Genomic DNA, 20,837 nt, shown 5'->3' with positions numbered 1-20,837 from the left:
AGAATATAAATTCATCTGTTTATTATATTGGTGTTGTAAATTTTTTTGCTTCTACAAGCTCTTTTCGTGATCATGATGAGTCTTCTACAAGCTCCTGTTTTCGTGGTCATGTTAGACTCATCCTAGAGGTATGTTTTTTAAATTTCTAATTTCTTTGAAAGTTTAGTTTCTTCTAGTCTGGAGATGTAATTATGGGAGTCTAGGATCAATCAACCCTTTGGTACTAATCTTGTGTACAATCTATTATTGCATAAGTTGTCTTTTGTTACGTATTACCTTAGTACTTGGACCATTGAATATTTGTGTCCAAATTATTATCAATTGTCTTGGAATTTTTTTGGGTCCAAACTATTTTGGCCTGGGCCGTGAGCAATTCCTGGCTCCACCGGCAATCCCTGGAAGTTAAGGATCATGGAATCTTTAGGTTATTAACTGATTTCTTTTGGTAAAGCCAGCTGAATGCGTGCTAGCTAGGGAACCGGCCACTGTTGTCTGCAAAAGCACACTAGCTGACACAACCATGCATACATGCAAGGCAATTAATATTATCCACTAAATTTTATCCATTTGCATCTTTGGATCTCGCTAGCCTAGGGATCAAGGCAACTACTCGGTACTTTAAACCTTAATCATGTTGCTTTAACCTAGACCGGCATAGAGTTAAGGTATCACATGAAATAATCATGTGATCGATGTAGCGAGCGCAAGAAAGGTATGCGGATGGGAAGCTGTTAGGTTCTCCTATAAATACTCGTGCATGTTGTGCTGGCAATATATATGCATCTACCAGAATTTAGTACCACGAAGCGCGTAGCTATAGTAGCTATAGGTGTATATCGTGGGTTACAGGATGTGGGTGGTGGAGATGGAGAAGGAGCTCTCGGACGCTGAGACGTTGGCGAAGGCGTCGAAATGGGCGAAGCACTGCATCTTCCTGGTGCCGCCGCGCTTCAAGCCGATGGTGAATGGCCGCCGCGAAAGCACTTTGTACAAGCCGCAGACGGTGGCTCTGGGCCCATTCCACCACGACGATGAGGACCTGAAGCCCATGGAGGAGCACAAGCTGAGGGCCGTCCGCTACCTTCTGGAACGCGCAGGTAAAGGTGGCAATCTCGTCCACGGGTAAGGCCGTCAATGCTTACCCGACCAGAATGGCAGTAGAGTATGGAACAACGTCGTTTTCGAATTAGTCAAATTAGTCATGTGTTGGGTATGGATACATGTTCATATATATACCCTTGCGTTGCCCTATGCGTCACCGGGTTAACATTGTAATGATGTTTATATATATGACAAACTAAATTATGAAAATGCATTATTATTTTATAATGTGAATTATGAACCACTTCAGTATGTCAAGCCGTAACTATATGTGTGTATTATATATTCTTTCGCATGTACTATGTTCTTATATATTTCAACTAGGTTAAATACGATGGACATGCATACACGATGGGTACAGATATGGGTATGATATATACATATTGTAATGTCGTGGGTAGGTAATGGTACGGTCATGGGTATAGATATGAGTATTATAATGGTTCGCCCGTCAAAACCCGACCCAATAGCCACCTTCACGTGTAGAAAAGACGCTGGGCGCGCTTTTTGCGGCCGTGGAGTCGCTGGGTGAGGAGCTGGAGACCGCGTACATGGACCTTGGCTGCGAGTGGTGTGGCGAGAACAACAGGGGGAAGTTCCTGAAGATGATGATCACGGACGGCTGCTTCCTGCGGGAGGTGATGAGGGCGGCCAGTGCCACCTCAAAGAATTCTCCTCTTCTTGCGAAGTACGAGCACGATGATCCCGTCTTCAGCTGGCATGGCATCGAGCACATCAAGGCATTCATCCAGCGCGACATGCTCATGGTCGAGAACCAGCTGCCTCTAAGGTTGATCCAGAAGATCGTCGCCGTGGAAGGCATTACATCTCCGGTATGTTAAGTTTACTTCAAGTCGATCGACCCTACACACAGTTGTTAAAAATGTTTTGAATTAAAGGAGTGTCTATTTATCAATCAACTTGGAAATAGCAAAACATTTAAATTAACCTCATACATATTTTGCTACCGTCCTTGGATGAGCATTTGCAGGAGCCGACTTCGATCAATTCCATGGTGCTCGACTTCCTGTTGGGGAAAGAAGCCCCGCCCTTCACCGGCAGCCTGGGATACCACCCGCTTGACATCTACAGAAAGAGCCGGCTCAAGGCTTTCTTGCAAATGCCTCTTGTTGCTGCTTCAGGCTTGTGTGTAGCTGCGGCTCCTCGCACGGAGAGAAGCCCAATGGCGGAGGAAGAGACAAACACAATCCGTCCTCGGAGCGCCCATCTGAGGTCCCTGTTCATTAAACCTCACCAGAAGAGGACCGCTGTTCCCCGCTCCGCGTGGAAGCTATCGGAAGCCGGCATCCGGTTCGTGCGCAGCAAGACGAGATGCCTTGATGACATCCATTTCCACAATGGCACGCTGGAGATGCCCAGGGTGGTGCTGGACGATGAAGCCCCCTACAGGTTCCACAACATGATGGTGTTCGAGGCGATGCACGCCGGCACCGAGAACCATGTGACGGCGTACGCGCTGTTCGTCAAGGACCTCATCGACTCTGCTGACGACGTGCGCCTGCTGGTAAGGAAGAAGATCCTCAAGCACGACCTCGCTGACAATGACGACGGCGTGGTCAGGATCTTCAACGGCCTCACCAGGGACGTGACCAAGCACGGGAAAAGCTTGTTGTGCGGCGTACGGGACGACGTGGAAACTCATTACGGCAGCAACCGCGTGCGCGTCTTCGGGTACAAGTCCATTGCTTACTTCAAAAAGGACTACTTACGCAGCCCATGGACGCTCCTTGCACTCATCACCGCCGTCGTGCTCCTTGTGGCAACCATCGTGCAGGCCGTGTATGCAGTCCTAGGGTATGATCCTAACAAGGATAAGGTCAAGAGGCAGTGATCGAGAAGGGTGTTTGTGTTTCTGTTGGATGTACTAGCTAAATCGTTGTCTCGTCAAATTGTATCTTTCTTTGTTGCACGATCTCGCTCGATCATGTGTTGGCGGAACATAGTGAGTATGATTTTTCTTCCTCTTCTGCGGATTTGGTTTCGTTTGCGCTCTTATCATGGGTCCACATGTTAGAGCTTGTTTTTTCTTATCATGGGCGGTTGCCCGCCTAACTGCCGCCTCCCGCCCTGCCCCGGCCTGTGCGCGCCATCTTCTACCATGCTAGCTCTTTTTGGTTTGTCGGGGAAGAACCTACGAGGAAGAAGAAATATGGAGAAAAAAATACGGTTCTTTTTGGTTTGTCCCTTGGCTTATGTTTTTGTTAGAGGGAAGGATCGGCCTTCTGCCACGTTGGCGCCACGCTTGCCCCGACAAGTGGGCCAGCCTTGCCAGTTTCGGTGTCAAAAGGCCTGAACCGAGTATTCAATGCGATTAGTTACTCATTACCACAAAAGTGGTTGTTTTTAGTCACGATTACGAAAAGTGATACCAACTTCAAACCCTAGCCACTAATGATGTGGTTGTTCAGTGGTAATTTACTCTTTACTGGTCTTGTAAACTATACTGGTCGCTTGACTTTTTTTTTTATTTGCTTTTTCTTTGTTCTAAGTCTTGTAAACTGGTAACACGAGTGCTTATCTCGTCTCTTCGAGGCTTTATTAATTTAAAGAAAGACAAAAGTTAATGTAGTTCGTTTAAAGTAGGAAGTACGACGTGTATATATATTTGGATGTGGATGAAGTAACCCATGTGTTCACTTTATGTAAAAAAAAAGTCTATGCGAATCTTAAGAAAAACTTACATATGCATGTTACAATATACTGAACTTGTCACTTTTGCCAGTTTCTTTAATGGAAATTTGATGGGGAAACTGGTGTTAGTTATACGGTGGTTCCTCCCCCTGGCCGGGCCCCCAGCACCCACTGGCCCGCACCCCCGGCCGCTAGGTCAGTCGTCAGATTCGCCGACCGGCGACTGTCTTGCCTGACTCCATGTCTCACCAATTTCTCCAATCTCCCGTGCTTTAGGCTCCAGCACTCCGCTGTCCACCCCAAATCCTGAAATCCCCTATCCGTAGCCCCCTGCCCCCTCTCTCTCCCTCTCAAACTTGCTACTGTTGTTTGTTGTTACCCTTCCATAATTTGTCGCTTCAAATTAATTTTACGGGAGAACAACATGTGTAAGAGAAAGCGATAATATCCTCGTGTTGTAGCTCAACTCAGCCCAGACGATGTTGAACCTGATCTTGGTAAGAGAATACATGTTCAGGATTTGGATCCAGACATTAGATATATATACTGCTAGAAGGGAATACATTAGTATCGGTCCTTGCCAACCAATTAATTGAGCATATAAAGGGTAGGAAGTGGGTTTAGAAGCTTTCATGATTGATAATTGCTACAGGGAGTCAGGGATCATAAGGATTGGTTGGAAATATAGCATTGATATGAATGCAGCATTTTGTTTTTACTGCTTTCTGTTCAAGCCTCCAAGAGCTGAAAAATATGGCATTTAAAACTTGGAAGGATGGACCTAAAGTTCATGATCAGCATGATGGTAAACATGAGAGTACATATAACAAAGCTAGGCAACATTATCAGGCTTTCAAAAACCAAAGGGAAAATCTGCCACGTGTGTTACCAAGAAGTTAATTAGAAGAAGAATACAAAGCTCGTCTCTTTATTATATTGGTTGTTGCTAAATTTTGCTTATAGAAGCTTTTGCTTTCCGTGGTCACGACGAGTCTTCTACAAGCTCTGTTTTTCGCGGTCATGTTGGAGTCGTCCTAGAGGTATGTTTTAGCTTCTTCGAGTATTGGAGTTGTAATCATGGGAGTCTCGGATCAATCAATCCTTTGATTTGGTAGTATATTTTGTCTTTTGTTATGTATTGCGTTATATAGTACTTTAACAATTGAATATTCGTGTCCAAATTATCATCAATTATTGGAAATATTTTGGTCCAAACTATTTTGGCGTGGGGCTAGCGTGAGCAATTTCTGGCTCCGCCAGCCATCCTTGGAAGTTAAGGATAAAGGAAGTTTTAGGTTATTAACTAATTTCTTTTGGTAAAGCCAGTGGAATGCGTGCTAGCTAGAGAGAACCGGGCGTTGCTGTGTGCAAAAGCACACTAACTGACAGCCTGACACAACGCCATACAGTAATTAAGTACTAGCATTATCCACTAATTAATCCATTTGCATCTTTGGATCTCGCTAACCTAGGAAACAAGGCAAGTAACTCGGTACTTTAGACTTTAATTATGTTGCTTTTACTCTTTTAGCCTAGGCCGGCCTAAGGTTAAGGCACGTACCACATGAAATAATCACGTGATGATCGATATAGAGAGAGAGAGCAAGAAAGGTATATATGCAGATGATGGGAAGCTGCTATCTTCTCCTATAAAGACTCAATTAGCATGTTGTACCAGCAATCTGCATCTACTAGAATTTAGAACCACAAAGCGCAAGAGAAGTTGCAGGATGTGGGTGGTAGACATGGAGAAGAAGATCTCGGACGCTCAGAGGTCATCGAAGGCGTCGAAATGGGCGAAGCACTCCATCTTCCTGGTGCCGCCGCGCTTCAAGCCGATGATGGTGGACGGCCGCCGCGATAGCACCGTGTTCAAGCCGCAGACGGTGGCTCTGGGCCCGTTCCACCATGACGACGAAGAGCTGAAGCCCATGGAGGAGCACAAGCTGAGGGCCGTCGGCTACCTCCTGGGACGCGCGGGCAAGACGCTGGACGCGCTCGTCGCGGCCGTGGAGGAGCTGCGCGAGGAGCTGGAGGACGCGTACATGGACCTCGGCGGCGAGTGGCGCGGCGAGAACAACAGGGGGAAGTTCTTGGGGATGATGATCGCGGACGGCTGCTTCCTGCTGGAGGTGATGAGGGCGGCCGATGCCAACCCGAGGCGTTCTTCCATCCTTAACGTGAAGTACGAGCACGGCGACCCCGTCTTCAGCTGGCACAGCATCCAGCACATCAAGCCGTTCGTCGAACGCGACATGCTCATGGTCGAGAACCAGCTGCCTCTGACGTTGCTCCAGAGGATCGTCGCCGTGGAGGGGGAGACATCTCCGGTACGTTAAGTTACTTGTAATCTACTGCTGTCGAAAAATACAAAAGTAACGAAAAGTTGGTTAGGCAAACACGAAAATAGTGAAAAGTGGGTGAGAAAAACGGGATTATCTATTTCTCAACGAGAGTGTTTATTTCTAGATCGACTTAAAAATGGCAAAAACCGATCGATAATTTAACCTTGCACATATTTTGCTACAATCCATGGATGAGCTTAACCTAGCTTGTACATATTTTGCTGCCATCCATGGATGAGCATATATATATATGCAGCACCCGACTTGGATCAATTCCATGGTGCTCAAGTTCCTGCTGGGGAAAGAAGCCCCGCACGTCACCGGCGGCGGCCTGGGATACCACCCGCTGGATATCTACAGAAAGAGCCAGCTCAAGGCTTTCCACCAAACGCCTCTTGTTGCTGCTGCTTCAGGCGTGGTGGAGTCCCCGTCGCCTGTGGCCGCGGCTCCTCGGACGCAAAGAGGCCCAATTACGGCGGAGGCGGACAAGAACACAATCCATCCTCGGCGCACCCATTTGACGGGCCTGTTCACGAATCCTCCCAAGGAGCGGGTCACCATGCCCCGCTCCGCGTTGAAGCTGTCGGAACGCGGCATCCGGTTCGTGGGCGGCAAGACGGGCTTCCTCGATGACATCCGCTTCTTGGGTGGCAGCAAGGGCGGCACGCTGGAGATGCCCAGGGTGGTGCTGGACGACGACACCGCCTACAGGTTCCACAACATGATGGGGTTGGAAGCGATGCACGCCGGCACCACCGGCAACGACGTGACGGCGTACGCAATGTTGGTCAAGGACCTCATCGACTCTGCCGACGACGTGCGCCTGCTGGCGAGGAAGGGGATCCTCGAGAACCACCTCGCTGACAACGACGACGGCGTGATCAGGATCTTCAACGGCCTCACCAGGGACGTGACCAAGTACGGGAACCGCGTGTGGGACGACCTGGAAACTCATCATGTCAGCAATCCGGCGCGCGTATTGTTTTACGAGTGGTTGGCCAAGTACTCATGGGACATCGCGGTCGCCTCCGCCCCTTTCCTCCTCATGGCAGAAATGGTGCAGACCGTGTGTGCAGTCCTATCGTATTATCCTAACAAGGGTAAATGAAGGATTAAAACAAATTAAGGATAAAATGAAGATGCATGATCGAGCAGGATGTTTCTTTTTGGCAAGGAAAATCGGATGTACTAGCTCCTTGCCGTTGTCAAACTGTATCTTTCGACCTCGGTCAGGGTGGTGGAACGATATATATGTATCATTTCTTTATTACTCCTATGATTCAAACCTTTAAAACCACTTCATGCATGGAACATTGTATTTTCCTTTATGTTTATTAGTTTTTTTTAATGGAACAATAAATCTATGAGAGAAATCAAAAGTGTCTAATTGCAGTGCTTTGGTAGAACATATTTGTTTGAAATTGTATATATGTTCCTTCGACGCATATTACTTGTTGTTGATTTAGCACAACTTTGTACTAAATCTGCGACAACTAATATGAGTCAGAGAGAGTTAAAAAATATATTTTGGCTGCTATTTAGCTTGTACTATTTGATATGTATAGGTACTCCACTAGTGCATCCAGATGTCGGAGCCCCGCGTGGAACTGGATGACAACACCCACTACAGGTTCCACAGCATGATGGTGTTCGAGGCGATGCACGCCGGCACCGACAACCACGTGACGGCGTACGCGCTGTTCACCGTGCGCCTGCTGGCGAGGAAGAGGGTCCTCGAGCACGACCTCCCCGACAACGAAGAGGGCGTGGTCAGGACCTTCAACGGCCTCACCAGCCAGGGACTTGTCCAAGTACTGGAACAGCGTGTTGTGCGGCGTGTGGGTTCACGTGGAGGTTTTTTATGATAGCAAGGCAGTGCGCGTCTTGTTTCACAAGTTATGGGCCTATCCCAGGAACAAGTACTTCGTCAGCCCATGGAAGCTCCTTGCGCTCCTCGTCGCAGACATCCTGCAGGCCGTGTATGCAGTCCTATCGTATCTTTAGTCTTATAAAAGACTCGATTGGTGGCGCGGCGGGTTCGTCACTTCGGACTGCATCGCTTGTTTTTTTTACAGATTTGACATAAATCATTGAGATGAAAATAACAAATATGGATTATATACTGTATGGCCGGGCTGCTCTTTTGACAGCACCGGAGTTTTCTGTCTTCTCCTTTTGCCCCGTGCTTCGGCACCGTTTCTTGCTTTCTTTTGTAACGGACTGGCTTCTTCATCTTCTTTAATGAATCGGCGGAGCACCTGCCTTAACCCGTCAAAAAGATAATAATAATCTAAGATAATAAATAAATAAGAGTACATCATTCTCTTTAAACATGTTTTTTTAGTCCGTAGCAATGCATGGCGGCTTGGGTACTGTGCTAGTGATCCTAACAAGGATAAGCTCAAACAGGCAATGATATTCCGTATCATTGTTCTTCTTCCTCTTCTGCGAATTGTGTTTCGCTTGCGCTCTTATCATGGGTCCACAGATTGGAGGTTGTTTTTTTAAGAGTAAAATACGCCACTAGTCCATGAACTCGGTAAAAATGAACACTTTAGTTCACGAACTCAAAAAATATGCACTTAAACCCTTAAACTGGGACTACCGTGTCACTTTAGTCCAAAAACGGTTCGGCGAGTCTTAAACACGCCACGTGGCCGCCACTGTTTTTTGACTAAAGTGACACAGTAATCCCAGTTTAAGGGTTTAAGTGTGCATTTTCCGAATTCGTGAACTAAAATGTTCATTTTTGCCGAGTTCATGTACTAGTAGTTTTTTTTTTTAATGAAGGTTAGAGGCTTTGGCTTTATTTTGTAGCGAACTTGTTCGCCAAGAAGAACTGGTTGGGCTGTGGGCCGGTACAGGGTGGGCTGACACTGGTGGCACTGCATGGGTACTTAACGGGGCCTAGATACGGTCCAGACAATCACCCAAGCATCAGGCAACACTGCCAGGGTGGGCCGTCAGGCCCTTCAGCTGAATCGTGTTTGCATCGATCGGTATAATACAACGCACATACGATTCTCAAAATAAAAGAATAACACGCACATACATGCATACGAGCGTGCATGTACATGTATACACGTGCCGGACATTATTTCGTCCGTCCGTCCGTGACGTCGTCATACGTGTACTATATATACGGAGAGTATACTTATTGACACATTCGCGGCATCTTTTTTCTCTCCTCTCTGACGACTTGACGACACATGCATGCATGTACAGGGGAGGGATTAATTAGTAACACCCATAACAGTCTGACACGTACGTCTCGACACGAGGATATGAGTATTGTCGCGCCTGCAGAAAATAACCCGTACATACGTGCGAGAGAACCATAACATCTGTACGTGTTTGTGTGCTTCCATGCGAATCGATCGTATGAATACGTCGACTGATAGCATGCAAATTCACTGGGCCGTAAACGTCCGCCCCGTACGTACGTACGTACGTACGTACGTATATCCCTACAAATATTTTTCCTTTCCTACGATATACTATCTCTTGCCTGCACGTGCGTTGTACGTACGTACTTTGTGCTGTGTGCAATCGATCCGGCACGATCTTTGTCAGTTCTTTTAATCGGACCGCAACGCAGCATGCAGTTGTCCTGCGTTGGCTGATTAACTCGCCAGCAATTGATCTGCATACTCTGCACGTATACGTACTGTACACTGGTGGTGTGGTTAATTTTCACTGTGCCTGCTTTTAATAATTAGTTAATTGTTCAACACTGCGTGGAGTAGGGTACTACAGCTTTGATTTGTCAGGGGTGGGACCAGATGGGCGGGCAACAAGCTAGGAACATTCTTCCATCATGCTGCACACAGTTTGGAGTTGGACAGTTTCTTTTTAGTGGTTAGTTACTTAGTTTAATCGGATCGATCCCCTAGTTTACTTGATGTCAGCCCGCGGCACGCACCAGTTGTTTAATTAACAAATATCAGGAGTAGATTGCTAGCTCACTACGACATACGCGAATATCCCTGTCGATTTTTCCTGACAGGAATACGACTCCTGTGTGCTAGCCGACAGGAATAGATGACAGGGATAGCCCGACAGGGATATTCCAATATGCTTGTGTGTCCAACGACAGGAGATATATTCCTGTCGGCCACTCCCGTCAGCCACTGACAGGAATATAATCTGTCGTCAGGTGGAGGCTCGTCAGCTCAAGAAATTTTCCTGTCGGTTAATGCTGTCCGTGGACGCACAGGAAAATAAATTTATAGAAAAAAGAACTTTCCATCATCAGGTCTACACTTTTGCCTGTGCGGCCACCCCGACAGGAAAATGGGTTATGAACCGACAGGAATATACCTAGAATGGCATCACGGCCGATAGGGACAATTGCAGAAACCGACAGGAAAATTGGACATGGCACGACAGGAAAATTAGAAAAAACGGACATGAAATATGTTGATGATGAACAGTGAATACAATTCATATTTGTACAGCACAATCACAATTGAATCTAATCTCAACAGTACATATAACCCACAAGAAAGTCACAAATAAGTTTATATTGTCCAGCATACGCAAACAAGTTCCAAGCATCACAATACATAGTCTAATACATGCCAGTCCTACATGAAGGAGCTTGACAAACCACATGTCAGGACTCACAACCATGAACATACCACAAAACACACAAGTTCAGCAAACGTTCCAAGTGACCAAAAGTTAGAAGTACCCCACAACCACCTTCACTTGTCAAGTTAGAACTGCTCCACAACCATCTTCACTTGTCAGGGCTCGGGACCGGGTTGTTAGAGCCATTAGTTCTCCCACACGATCTGTTGATGTTGTTGTTGCCATCGGTGTGCTCATCCACCAAGTCATGATTGCCTTCCTCATCATCCATGCTGGCCACTTCCAAGCCTGCGTCCAAGCCTTCCAAGCCACCACCAATGTTGCTATGGTCACCTTGGGACACAACACGAGATGACACAGGAGTTCCCTGCATAAGGAGATGTAGTCAACAATTTATATGAGCACAAAACAACTTTGGTTGCATCACATTACCAACAATATGGCATCTAATACTCATGCTATGTTGGACAACATTAACATGAGGCAACATCCTCATTGCAGCAAGAAGACTTTCCATTCTGACATATATGACAATTATGGTAATGTACAATATAGTAGAAGGTTATTTTGTTTTTAGTACATGATAAACTTACTTGTGGTGTTGGAAGCAAATTGGTTCCAAGCCAAGCTGGTGGGTCTTTTTTCATGTCCTTGAAAAGTTCCTACAAAAGTAAAGTGCAGCATCAAGATAATTATTCCTAAAAGAACTAATGAGTTGAAATTTTTTATAGAGATACACGTACCAATATGAGTCGCTCATACATTTCGTGTTTCTGATCATGCAACTCTTGTTTTTTCTCTAGATTTTCATTGACAACCTTCAGCTTCTCATCAAGTACATGCTGGAGTTGAAGGCTTTGTCGAGATGGCAAAGGACCCGACATTTTGGATTTTTTGGCTTGCCTTCCAGCACATATGATTTCATCCTTAGAAATAGCCCCATCTCCCATTGGCAATCGGCCATGTGGTATGCCGCCACCTGATTTATATAGCACCTGTCCATCAATCTCTTCAGGATGCCAATCATCAGGAAGATATGGGTTCATTTCTTTAGCTGTTTGAACATAATCATCCTAAAAAGATAGAATAATCAAGTGTTGCAATGATGTATTTTAGACAAGTATTGCAAGAAGGAAATTTAGACGAGTGTATCTATCACTGAAGCATTATCTGAACCATAAGAATCTGCCTGCAAGTCAATACAAATAATATAAGACATTATTGTGACCAACATTCAGAAAAAAGAGAAGAAATCAACACAAGACATACCATACGTTGTTGTGCCATAACAAAACAAATGGCATTGAACCTCCACGATTCTGAGCAATTTCTTGTCCTTTCAATCGACACACCTTTCCCCTCTTCCTTTTTGCCTCAAACTCTTTTGAACACCAATAACGACACATTTCATCCCATGCATGTTCAGGGAACCATGGTATCCTGCTCTCTAGGTATTCATCGTAGGTGAGTTCTTCTCCGCGTGCCAAAGAATCATCAAGCATATCTCCTTTCTTCTCAAAGTGCATCTTCACTACATCTATGCGGAGCTGGTACATCATGTCCGCCACCTTTTTCCTTCCATAGTTCTGAAGGACAGCATCAGCCCTTCTATCAACCTCTTCAATTTCTTCCACTGATTCGCCATTATCAAAAGGGAGATCAAACAATTCCTGCATGTTTAAAAGTCAGTCAAGTACAGATTAGAGGTAAACATGTAGAAATTCAAAAAAATTAATCGTTAGAGGAACTATGGAATTCACCCAGAACTCATGCTTCACACGATCTGCAGCTGTTTTGCCAAGATCATCCATAATATTATCATCATGGTAATCATCCCAATTGAGAGCTATGCGACGGTTAAGGACACGACCTGCCTCCTTTTTCTCAATTAAACCTAGATACTCTCTCTTGATAATAATACCAAATTGTGTAGTGTATTGGTATTTCCTTGCGTCTTTAGGATCCTTGTACTTAAATTGCCTACTCATATGTTATTAAGTAGTGTTAGATGCTATTTTTTGTGATGCAACAAACAAAATGGAGATGATAATATAGGATTGGGAGAAGCAATACATACTTTTCACCTAAAGGTATAATGAAAATCTTGCGATCTCGTGGAGCTACTTTCAATTGGACAATTGATCTCCTTTTCCTTCCTCTTTTAGTAGACTCAGATGATGTTTGGGATGTAGGGGCAGCAGAGGCATCGCTAGCTCCATTTGATTGTGATGAAGGGACGATGGAGTTAGGGAGACCAGAAATTGCCCTTCCTGATGTTGATGAGGTGGGTGTGGAGGTAGGGAGAACAGAGAGGGTGTGGAGGAGGGGAGATCAGAGGGGGGTGTGGAGGTGGGTACAGCCACTACAGATCTGTAGCTGGAGTTTTTCGTACTACGAAAAGGAATATGGCGAATTAAGAAAGAGTACATACACAATAACTCCATAATAAAATCATTAAGGAAAGGGAAGTATATTTAAGCATATATACCTCCATAACTCCCTTTGATTTGTAGCTGCTCCTCCCTCTTCACTCCTCGATGAAAGCAAAATTCTGCATATTAAGAGCACACATGAAGACAACAAGCACATTAAATATTTAGAGTTCATATCCAATTCAGTTTACATATTTAGAAGCACAAATTTATGTAGCACAAATTAAGATAGCACAAGTAAAGTAGCACTAGTAAAGTAGCACAAATTTAGAAGCACAAATAAAGTAGCACAAATAAAGTAGCACAAATTTAGAAGCACAAATTAAGGTAGCACAAGCAGCATTTATGCAGCACAAATTATTGAGCACAAATTTATGTAGCACAAATTTAGTAATCATCTAGATCTTCAGTCGGGGTTTCAGGCTCATCTTCTTCATCTGATTCTTCTATCTCTTCGATTGGTGTTCCTTCCTCTTCATCTTGTTTAAGCTCATCTAGTTGCTTCTCAAGTTGGAATATATCTTTTGGATCAGTAACCTCATCATATAGGTCGGTTGTGATGTTTTCTAGGCCATCTCCCAAATCAATGATAAGGTTTCCTTCTTGCTCATCTTGTCAATACACTTGTTCAGCATCTTCTTGTGCATCTTGAGTGTCATTGCCTTCCATTGGAGGAACATAACCACGTGGAGGATGATGAAAAACAACAGACCAGTCCGACAGATTTGTCCATTTTTTGGACTCTCGCATGGGTAAGTCAAGTAAAAAAGTTGTTTCACTTGACTGGCCAGAACAAAAGGATCAAAGTTTGAGAGCCTAGATGTGTGCTTTATCTCTACAAGCCCTAGGTTTTCAGTTCTCCTAATGCCAAAAGTTGGATTAAACCAGCGGCAATAAAATAAGACAAGGTCAAGTTGCATGCTGCCTTCCCAAATTACTCTAATTAAATCTTCAATAACTCCATAGTAATCGGTTGCGTTGCCATGTGCATCCAATGCAGGGACACATATTCCAGTATTTCTAGTGGTCAATACTTTCCCTTGCTCATATTTCTCTGACCGGAACCTATAACAGTTCATGTCAACACATCCAAAAGTTTGCACTCTTGCACGAAAACCATAAGACATTTCATGCAAGGCTTTGTGAATAGAAGAAGTCTTCATGCACTGCAAGATATTATTACTTAATTATGTCAGTTCTAGTAGTGCATGTATATGACTTGTAGCTTGGAGTGTTCAGGGTCATACTTTTGATCTAAACCGATCAAAGAAATTAGGACCGGTTGACTTCCAGCCTTTTAATCTTAATTCACGCTGTTGCTTCTCACTAGGTTGAACTTGAGGGCTCTTCCATTGTTCTGCATCAAACTCTCTATAAAGGTGAAGTAATTTAGTCTTATGAAATAATGTAATATGTTCAAAGAAATTGATTTATGAACGGTTCACGTACTCGAAGAAAGGATCCATCTCTTCTATGTTTGTCAAGATGTACAAATTAGCAACCTTGTGCAAATGATGGGGCAAAGGGCTCATGCACCGGCTAGGACATTGGAATATGTCAAGGTCACACTTGGGTGCAAATGTGGACCCACCATCATCATAGCGAGGCATCTTGTTTCTAACCGATTGGCTTTAGATTTGAAATACAATGAGGCAAAGATAGTTGTTTTCTCAACTAAACAAGCCTTCACAATGGAACCCTCCACTCGAGCCTTATTGCGCACTTTCCTTTTAAGATTTCCTATTTGTCTATTTACAAAAAATACAACATGTTAACACCAAATCTAAGTCAATAGTATAATCTAAATGACAAATTAGTAATTTTAAGTGACCTTTCATAGTTGTACATCCACTGAGCTAAAACAGGTCCTCCCAATCGAGCTTGATGAGGAAGATGAATGATTAGATGTTGCATTGGATTGAAGAAACCTGGAGGGAAAATCTTCTCCAACTTGCACACGAGTACAGCAACATTATCTTCCAGTGAACGCACAACTTCTTGACTAAGTTCTTTAGCACATAACTGCCTATAGAAATAACTAAGCTCTGCCAAACAAGACCATATATTCTGGGGAAGGAAGCCTCTAAATGCAACAGGGAGAATACGTTCCATAAATATATGATAGTCATGGCTTTTTAAGCCAAGGATCTTACTTTGAACAACACGAACTCCCCTTCTGAAACCTGCTGCATATCCATCAGGGAACTTCAACTCCTTAAACCATTCTAAAATGGTAGTCCTGCCAATTTTATCTATGACAAAGGGTGACCTTGGCTTGTCCCACCTCCCATTGGGCTTCCTACGCACATGCAGCTTAGGACGATCACAAATAGCAGCTAAATCTTGCCTTGCCTTAACATTGTCTTTGGTTTTATCAGGAATATCAAAACATGTATTAAGTATGGCTTCAGCTACATTTTTCTCATTGTGCATCACATCTATGTTGTGTCTAAGCTTCAAATGCTTGAAATAAGGAAGCTGCCAAAACAGTTGACATGAGTCCAATTATGCACTTTATTGTAGTTAGCTTTGTCACCTACATAGCTGCGGTTGTAATCTTCAACTTCATGCCCTGATAGATAGGTTGGTGGCAGCTCCAGACATCTTGATCTAGGGTTTCACCAAATTGAAAAGTTGATTCACCTTGTTTCCTTTGTGGATTTTGTTACTCTTGGTATTTTAGAATCCCTAGCCGAAATGTGTCTCTTCAAGGCCTCCAATCTTGTGAGGAGGTGCTTGAGGATTCGGGAAGGAGCCTCTAATTAAGTTGTGGAGTTGTGCCCTTCTCCTTGTTTGTAAGGGTTCGACGTTCGCCCTCAAGGAAGCCACTAGTGGAACTCACGTCACCTTTGTGGTGTTGTGAGAGCTCATCCCACCTTTGTGGTGTGGTGAGTTGAAGAATAGAGTGAGCCTTTGTGGCGCCTCTACCTTTGTTGTAGAGCAGTCCTCCAAATGGAGACGTACACCGACTCCAGTAGGTGGAACTCCGGTGAAATCTTCGTCTCCCCGTGTGGCATCATTCTTGCCCCTTTACTTACTCGCAAAGCTTAATTGTTTATCTTGTGCTTCGGCTATCAAGCAAGTTTCAATTGATTATCTATTGCTTGTGCTCGTGTTTCGGCTATTCCATCATACTAGGGGTGTTCATCATTTAGATGTTTTAGTGAACCCATGTATTGATGCTTGTATCCCATAAAAGTGAAAAGAAAATGTAAAATTTGTTAGTCGCCTATTCACCACCCCTCTAGTCGACCATACCGATCTTTCAATTGGTATTAGAGTCTCATCTCTTAAATAGGGCTTAACCGCCTTAAGAGTATGGCCGACGTGAGTGAGGTGGTTGGAAACAAAGCTACTATGGGCGCCAAAGTGAGTATGGACATGTTCATTAAGCTCTTGAGATATCTTAAGCCATCCATACTCATTGAGGTTAAATCCGTAGTGGCCAAGTACCTTAAAGCCAATGCTCCCACTACATCTTATACCAACCCCGAGTTTCCCAAATCCTCACCCGTTGAGGAAATGGACAAACCGGGTGTGGATGCCAAAGCAATAAAAGCTAAGGCTACGTGATGTGAGAGCAAACCATTCCCAAGGAATAGGTGGTTTGGGGTCATATTATGAGGTGTCGTCATCTCAACATTATGCATCCCCTTCCATTTCCATGCCTCATTTTATCCCTCAAGGCCCTCCACCAAATCTAAATGCATCTAACTTTTCTAATTGGTTATTTTGTATGAGATCTTATATTTGTAGAAATTCAATTGAATTATGGAGAATCATTGAGGATGGGTACAAGCCACATGATCAAGGAAACTTAACTTCAAGAGAGTATATTGATTTTCTACTCAATGCAAGTGCATTGCATATTATTCAAAAGTCTCTTCAGTGGAGAATCTTCCTCATATCCATTCGTGCACCACCGCCAAAGAAACTTGGAATTATCTTATCACAAACCTTGCTTTGAAGGCCAAGGTGTGACGTCAAAAAGAAGAAGAGGAAGAAGAAAGAGAAGAAGAGGAGAGTTGTCCCGAAGCAATACAATTTGCTTATAATGAGCATATGGCTCTAGCTTCAAGAACATTTTGGGACAACAAGAAGAACTTCAATTCAAGCAACTCAAAGTATATTACAAGCTTAAAGCCACAAAGTGTGTGGGGAGCTGATGAAGAAGGACAAGATGACGAGGTAGTGGGAGTGGCGCTCGTTGCTATTTCCACTTCCTCCTCCCCATCAACATCCCTATTCGACTCTCCCAACGAAAACAAGAGCTTCACCAACAAATGTCTCATGGCCATAGGTAACACGGTAACTCCTTCCAATAAAACAATTATGCAATCAAGTGTATCTTTGATGAATTGTGTGGAAGAAAAAGATATGCCCAAGGTTGAGGTAAATGGCTTTGATAAGTTCATGGCTAGCATAAAGGGAGAGACCAAGAGGTATTTTGAAGTCCTCTTGGGACAATTAGGTTAAGCCAATGCCGTTCTTGAGGAGAAAGAAGAGATCATCATTGAGAAGGAAGGTTTTGAACGTGAAACCGCGAATGAGATCGCGGAGCTCTCTCAAGCTTTGGAAGAAGAGTAAGCAAATAGGGAATCTATTGAGGAACCTCTTACTTTAGAACTTTCTAAGGTTAAAGATTCTTATAAACATGCTATGTCGCTTGCGGATAAATATTTGGCTAATATTGCAAATATTGAGGACGGCCATGCTAGACTCCTAGGGGACTTTGAGCAACTTGAAAAGGACCACAAATCCTTGAAGAGTGAGCTTAAGACACTCAAAGAGTCTCGTGATCATCTCCAATGTTGTTTTGTGGAAGAAATGGTTTCTAATAGTCCTCCTAGTGTTAATGTTGCTTCAACTAACTCTTGTTGTGAGCATGTATCTCTTGTGGAGGAGAACATTAGGTTGAAGGCCCAAATTGAAAAGAGTCTAGCCACTTGCATCCAAGGGGAGAAGAACCTAAATGACCTTTTGAGCAATCAAAAGGAATCTATTGGAAAGGAAGGGCTTGGGTATGTGCCTAAGTCCAAAAGCAACAACAACAAGAAGAAGACCAAGCCTACTCCCCCAAACTAATGTATCTTTTGTGAAGGAAGGGGAGTTGGCTAAGGAGAAGGCTAAGAACAAGAAGAGTGGCAAGGCCACTTATGATAATAGTACCGGGGATTTTAACCCCTCATATGTTCTTTGCCGTGCTAATGATGTGCATGTTTATACTAAATATGTTGGCTCTCCTTATGAATATATTGAATGGTCTATTTGGGTTCATAAGACCCTTGTTTTCAACAAAAGGGGATCCATTGAAAAATTGGTTCCTAAGACCAACACTTGATCATGTAGGTGTTTGCTTCCGGTGGTGCGTCATGGATAATTGTTAGCTATGCTACAAATCATATGACCGGGAGCATGCAAAGATTTGGTTGTTGAGCTTAAATCTTATACATCTAGCTACAACTGTAACATCCCAAAATTTCAAATTTCTTACATGTACATTGCATCCATGAGCATCATGCCATAATTGCATATTTGAATTCAAAATTTGAATCTCAAAAGGCTTTTAAAAGAATTTATTTCAATTTAAACCCTAGGGTTTTCACCCATTTGAGCTTTGGATCTTCAAACCAATAGGGTTTATTTATAAAAGGGGTTTATTGCATAAATGAGCTATCCCATAATTTTTGGATAATTATTTGGAGTTGAAAAAAACTATTTTATTTAAATAGTTATATAGCCCTAAAGGCATTTATAGGGCAAATGTATTTTTATATATTTTATTTTGAGGGTAAATTACTCCCAAAAGTTGAATCATGATAAAACATGATTTTACAAATTTTCTGAAATTTATTTGGGTCAATTTGGAGTTCAAAATCAAAAGATATCAAAGAAATCAGAAAAACAAAAAAAAAGAAAAGGCTAAAAGAAAAAAAAAAGTCGGCCGCCCAACTGGGCCGGCCCGCTTACCTCACGCGCGCACCAGCCCGCCAGCCCGCCAGCCGCCGCGAGACGCTGACAGGCGGGACCCGCCTGTCAGGCCCGTCTTCCCCGGACTAAAGTCCCCTCTGACACCCCTCGCTATCACGCGGCCAGGCCGCCTAAATTCCTCGCCGTTGAAGCTTCGGACGCCGCCGCCTTTTCGCTCACCGCCGACGTGAAGGTGAAGCATCCTCGCCGCCACCCGCCTCCTACTCTTCCTCTCTTCTCGGCGGTTCTTTTGACGCGATTGGTTTGGTCCTTGGCGCTCCGCAGCACCTCGTCGACGGGGAACCGAAGCTCCGCCGCCCACGCCGCCCGCCGTCGTCTTCCCGTCGTCCTAGATGACGACTCCATCGCCCCCAAGTCGTCGGAACGCCATCAGCCTCCTCGCCGCATCAAGCCGCACCTCCCGCACCCCTTCGTGTGCCCGAAGACTCGCCGGAACACCACGCGCCGCCGCCGCCCGAGCCTGCGCCGCCAGTGAGCTCCATATTCCATCTCAGCCCTTGGATCTTGACCAACGGCTAGGATTAGATCCCGGTTTTAATTTTAAACGAACCGGTATCGTCCAATTATAAGCTGACACGTGGCTTTAATAGAAAAATAAAAATGTAATTTTAATCCCCCGGTTTATAAATGGCACTTTTGCAGAAATGCCCCTGTAAGTTCAAATGCTTATAACTTTTAAATCCTTTGGCCAAATTTGACAAAATTTACAATTTTGGAAAGCTCTCAACCTGTAGAATCTTTTGGCTCTGTTCAAATTTAAATTTGAATATTTGAACCACAGTCAATTTACAGAATAGGGTTTAATGCCATTTAATTCATAACTAATTAGTTAGAAATCCCTTTTAATTGAAACCAGTGCCCAAAAATTTGTTTTATTATCCTCTGTCCATTGGGACAGGGAAATAAATATTTTGAACTAAATTAATTTGCTGATGCCAATAAAACCTTGTTTTAGGGTTTAAATCCTAGCTTTTGCTCTTTGTTTTTAAACCTAATACATTGATTTTAATTACAAATGTTTTTAAACCAGTTGATCACCCAAATAAAATCAACCCAATCATGCATGTTTTGCATTGCATCATGGCATATATTTTTACTTTTGATTGTATTGTGTGTTTATGTATGCAATGTTTGTATTTGATTAGTTTTCTCGGAGAGCGAACTGTGTGATTGTGAAGAGTGCTTGAGTACCAACTGCTATCAAGGCAAGTTCACTTTGACCATTATCCTATTATTTTATTATGCACTAGTTTTTATTAGTTGCATTGTTAGGATTATTATTGTATCTATGCTAGCTACGATTCTCCTAGTAGTATAGGATACCCTTTCCATGTCCTCACCACAAATTGCCATCGTAGTAGTAAAATGCTATGCTATGATAATATACGAGGGTGGTATTATTACAATGTGATACTATTGAATTACAATATGGTTTTCCTAGTGTATGGCAAAACAAGTAATTCAATGAACCGTCCTGGGTGGGCTGCTTTGAGGAATTGAAGATGTATGCAACGTCAGGTCCATTTCTATGAGTCGTCTCGCCATTTCTATGGGAGCGCCTGCGTCGCAAATGAGAAATGCCACCCGGGTGTTAGGTTCGTTGCATAGGAAACAAAAAATTTCCTACGAGAAGTGCGGAAGAAAACCCAAGAATATATATACTAGATGTATGTAACGAGAGGGATCATGAACACCATACCCTCGTAGACCGCTAAGCGTTACG

The 20,837-nt window shown here is 43.7% G+C and overlaps 2 protein-coding genes across 2 annotated transcripts; both read left to right on the top strand.

The window, feature by feature from the left end:
- Window positions 1-642: 642 nt before the first annotated feature.
- On the top strand, window positions 643-3,089 carry LOC100843761 (UPF0481 protein At3g47200). Its single transcript, XM_014898466.2, has 3 exons — window positions 643-1,097; window positions 1,588-1,934; window positions 2,093-3,089. The coding sequence occupies exons 1-3, from the start codon at window positions 851-853 to the stop codon at window positions 2,951-2,953; spliced, it is 1,455 nt and encodes a 484-aa protein (XP_014753952.1). The 5' UTR covers window positions 643-850; the 3' UTR covers window positions 2,954-3,089.
- Window positions 3,090-5,405: 2,316 nt separating this feature from the next.
- Window positions 5,406-7,404, top strand: LOC100843453 (UPF0481 protein At3g47200). Its single transcript, XM_010235070.3, has 2 exons — window positions 5,406-6,083; window positions 6,355-7,404. The coding sequence occupies exons 1-2, from the start codon at window positions 5,484-5,486 to the stop codon at window positions 7,204-7,206; spliced, it is 1,452 nt and encodes a 483-aa protein (XP_010233372.1). The 5' UTR covers window positions 5,406-5,483; the 3' UTR covers window positions 7,207-7,404.
- Window positions 7,405-20,837: the final 13,433 nt, after the last annotated feature.

The sequence above is a fragment of the Brachypodium distachyon genome, chromosome 2, assembly GCF_000005505.3.
Source record: "Brachypodium distachyon strain Bd21 chromosome 2, Brachypodium_distachyon_v3.0, whole genome shotgun sequence".
In the NCBI taxonomy this organism is placed as follows: domain Eukaryota; kingdom Viridiplantae; phylum Streptophyta; class Magnoliopsida; order Poales; family Poaceae; genus Brachypodium; species Brachypodium distachyon.
This window is presented reverse-complemented; position numbering and strand designations above follow the sequence as displayed.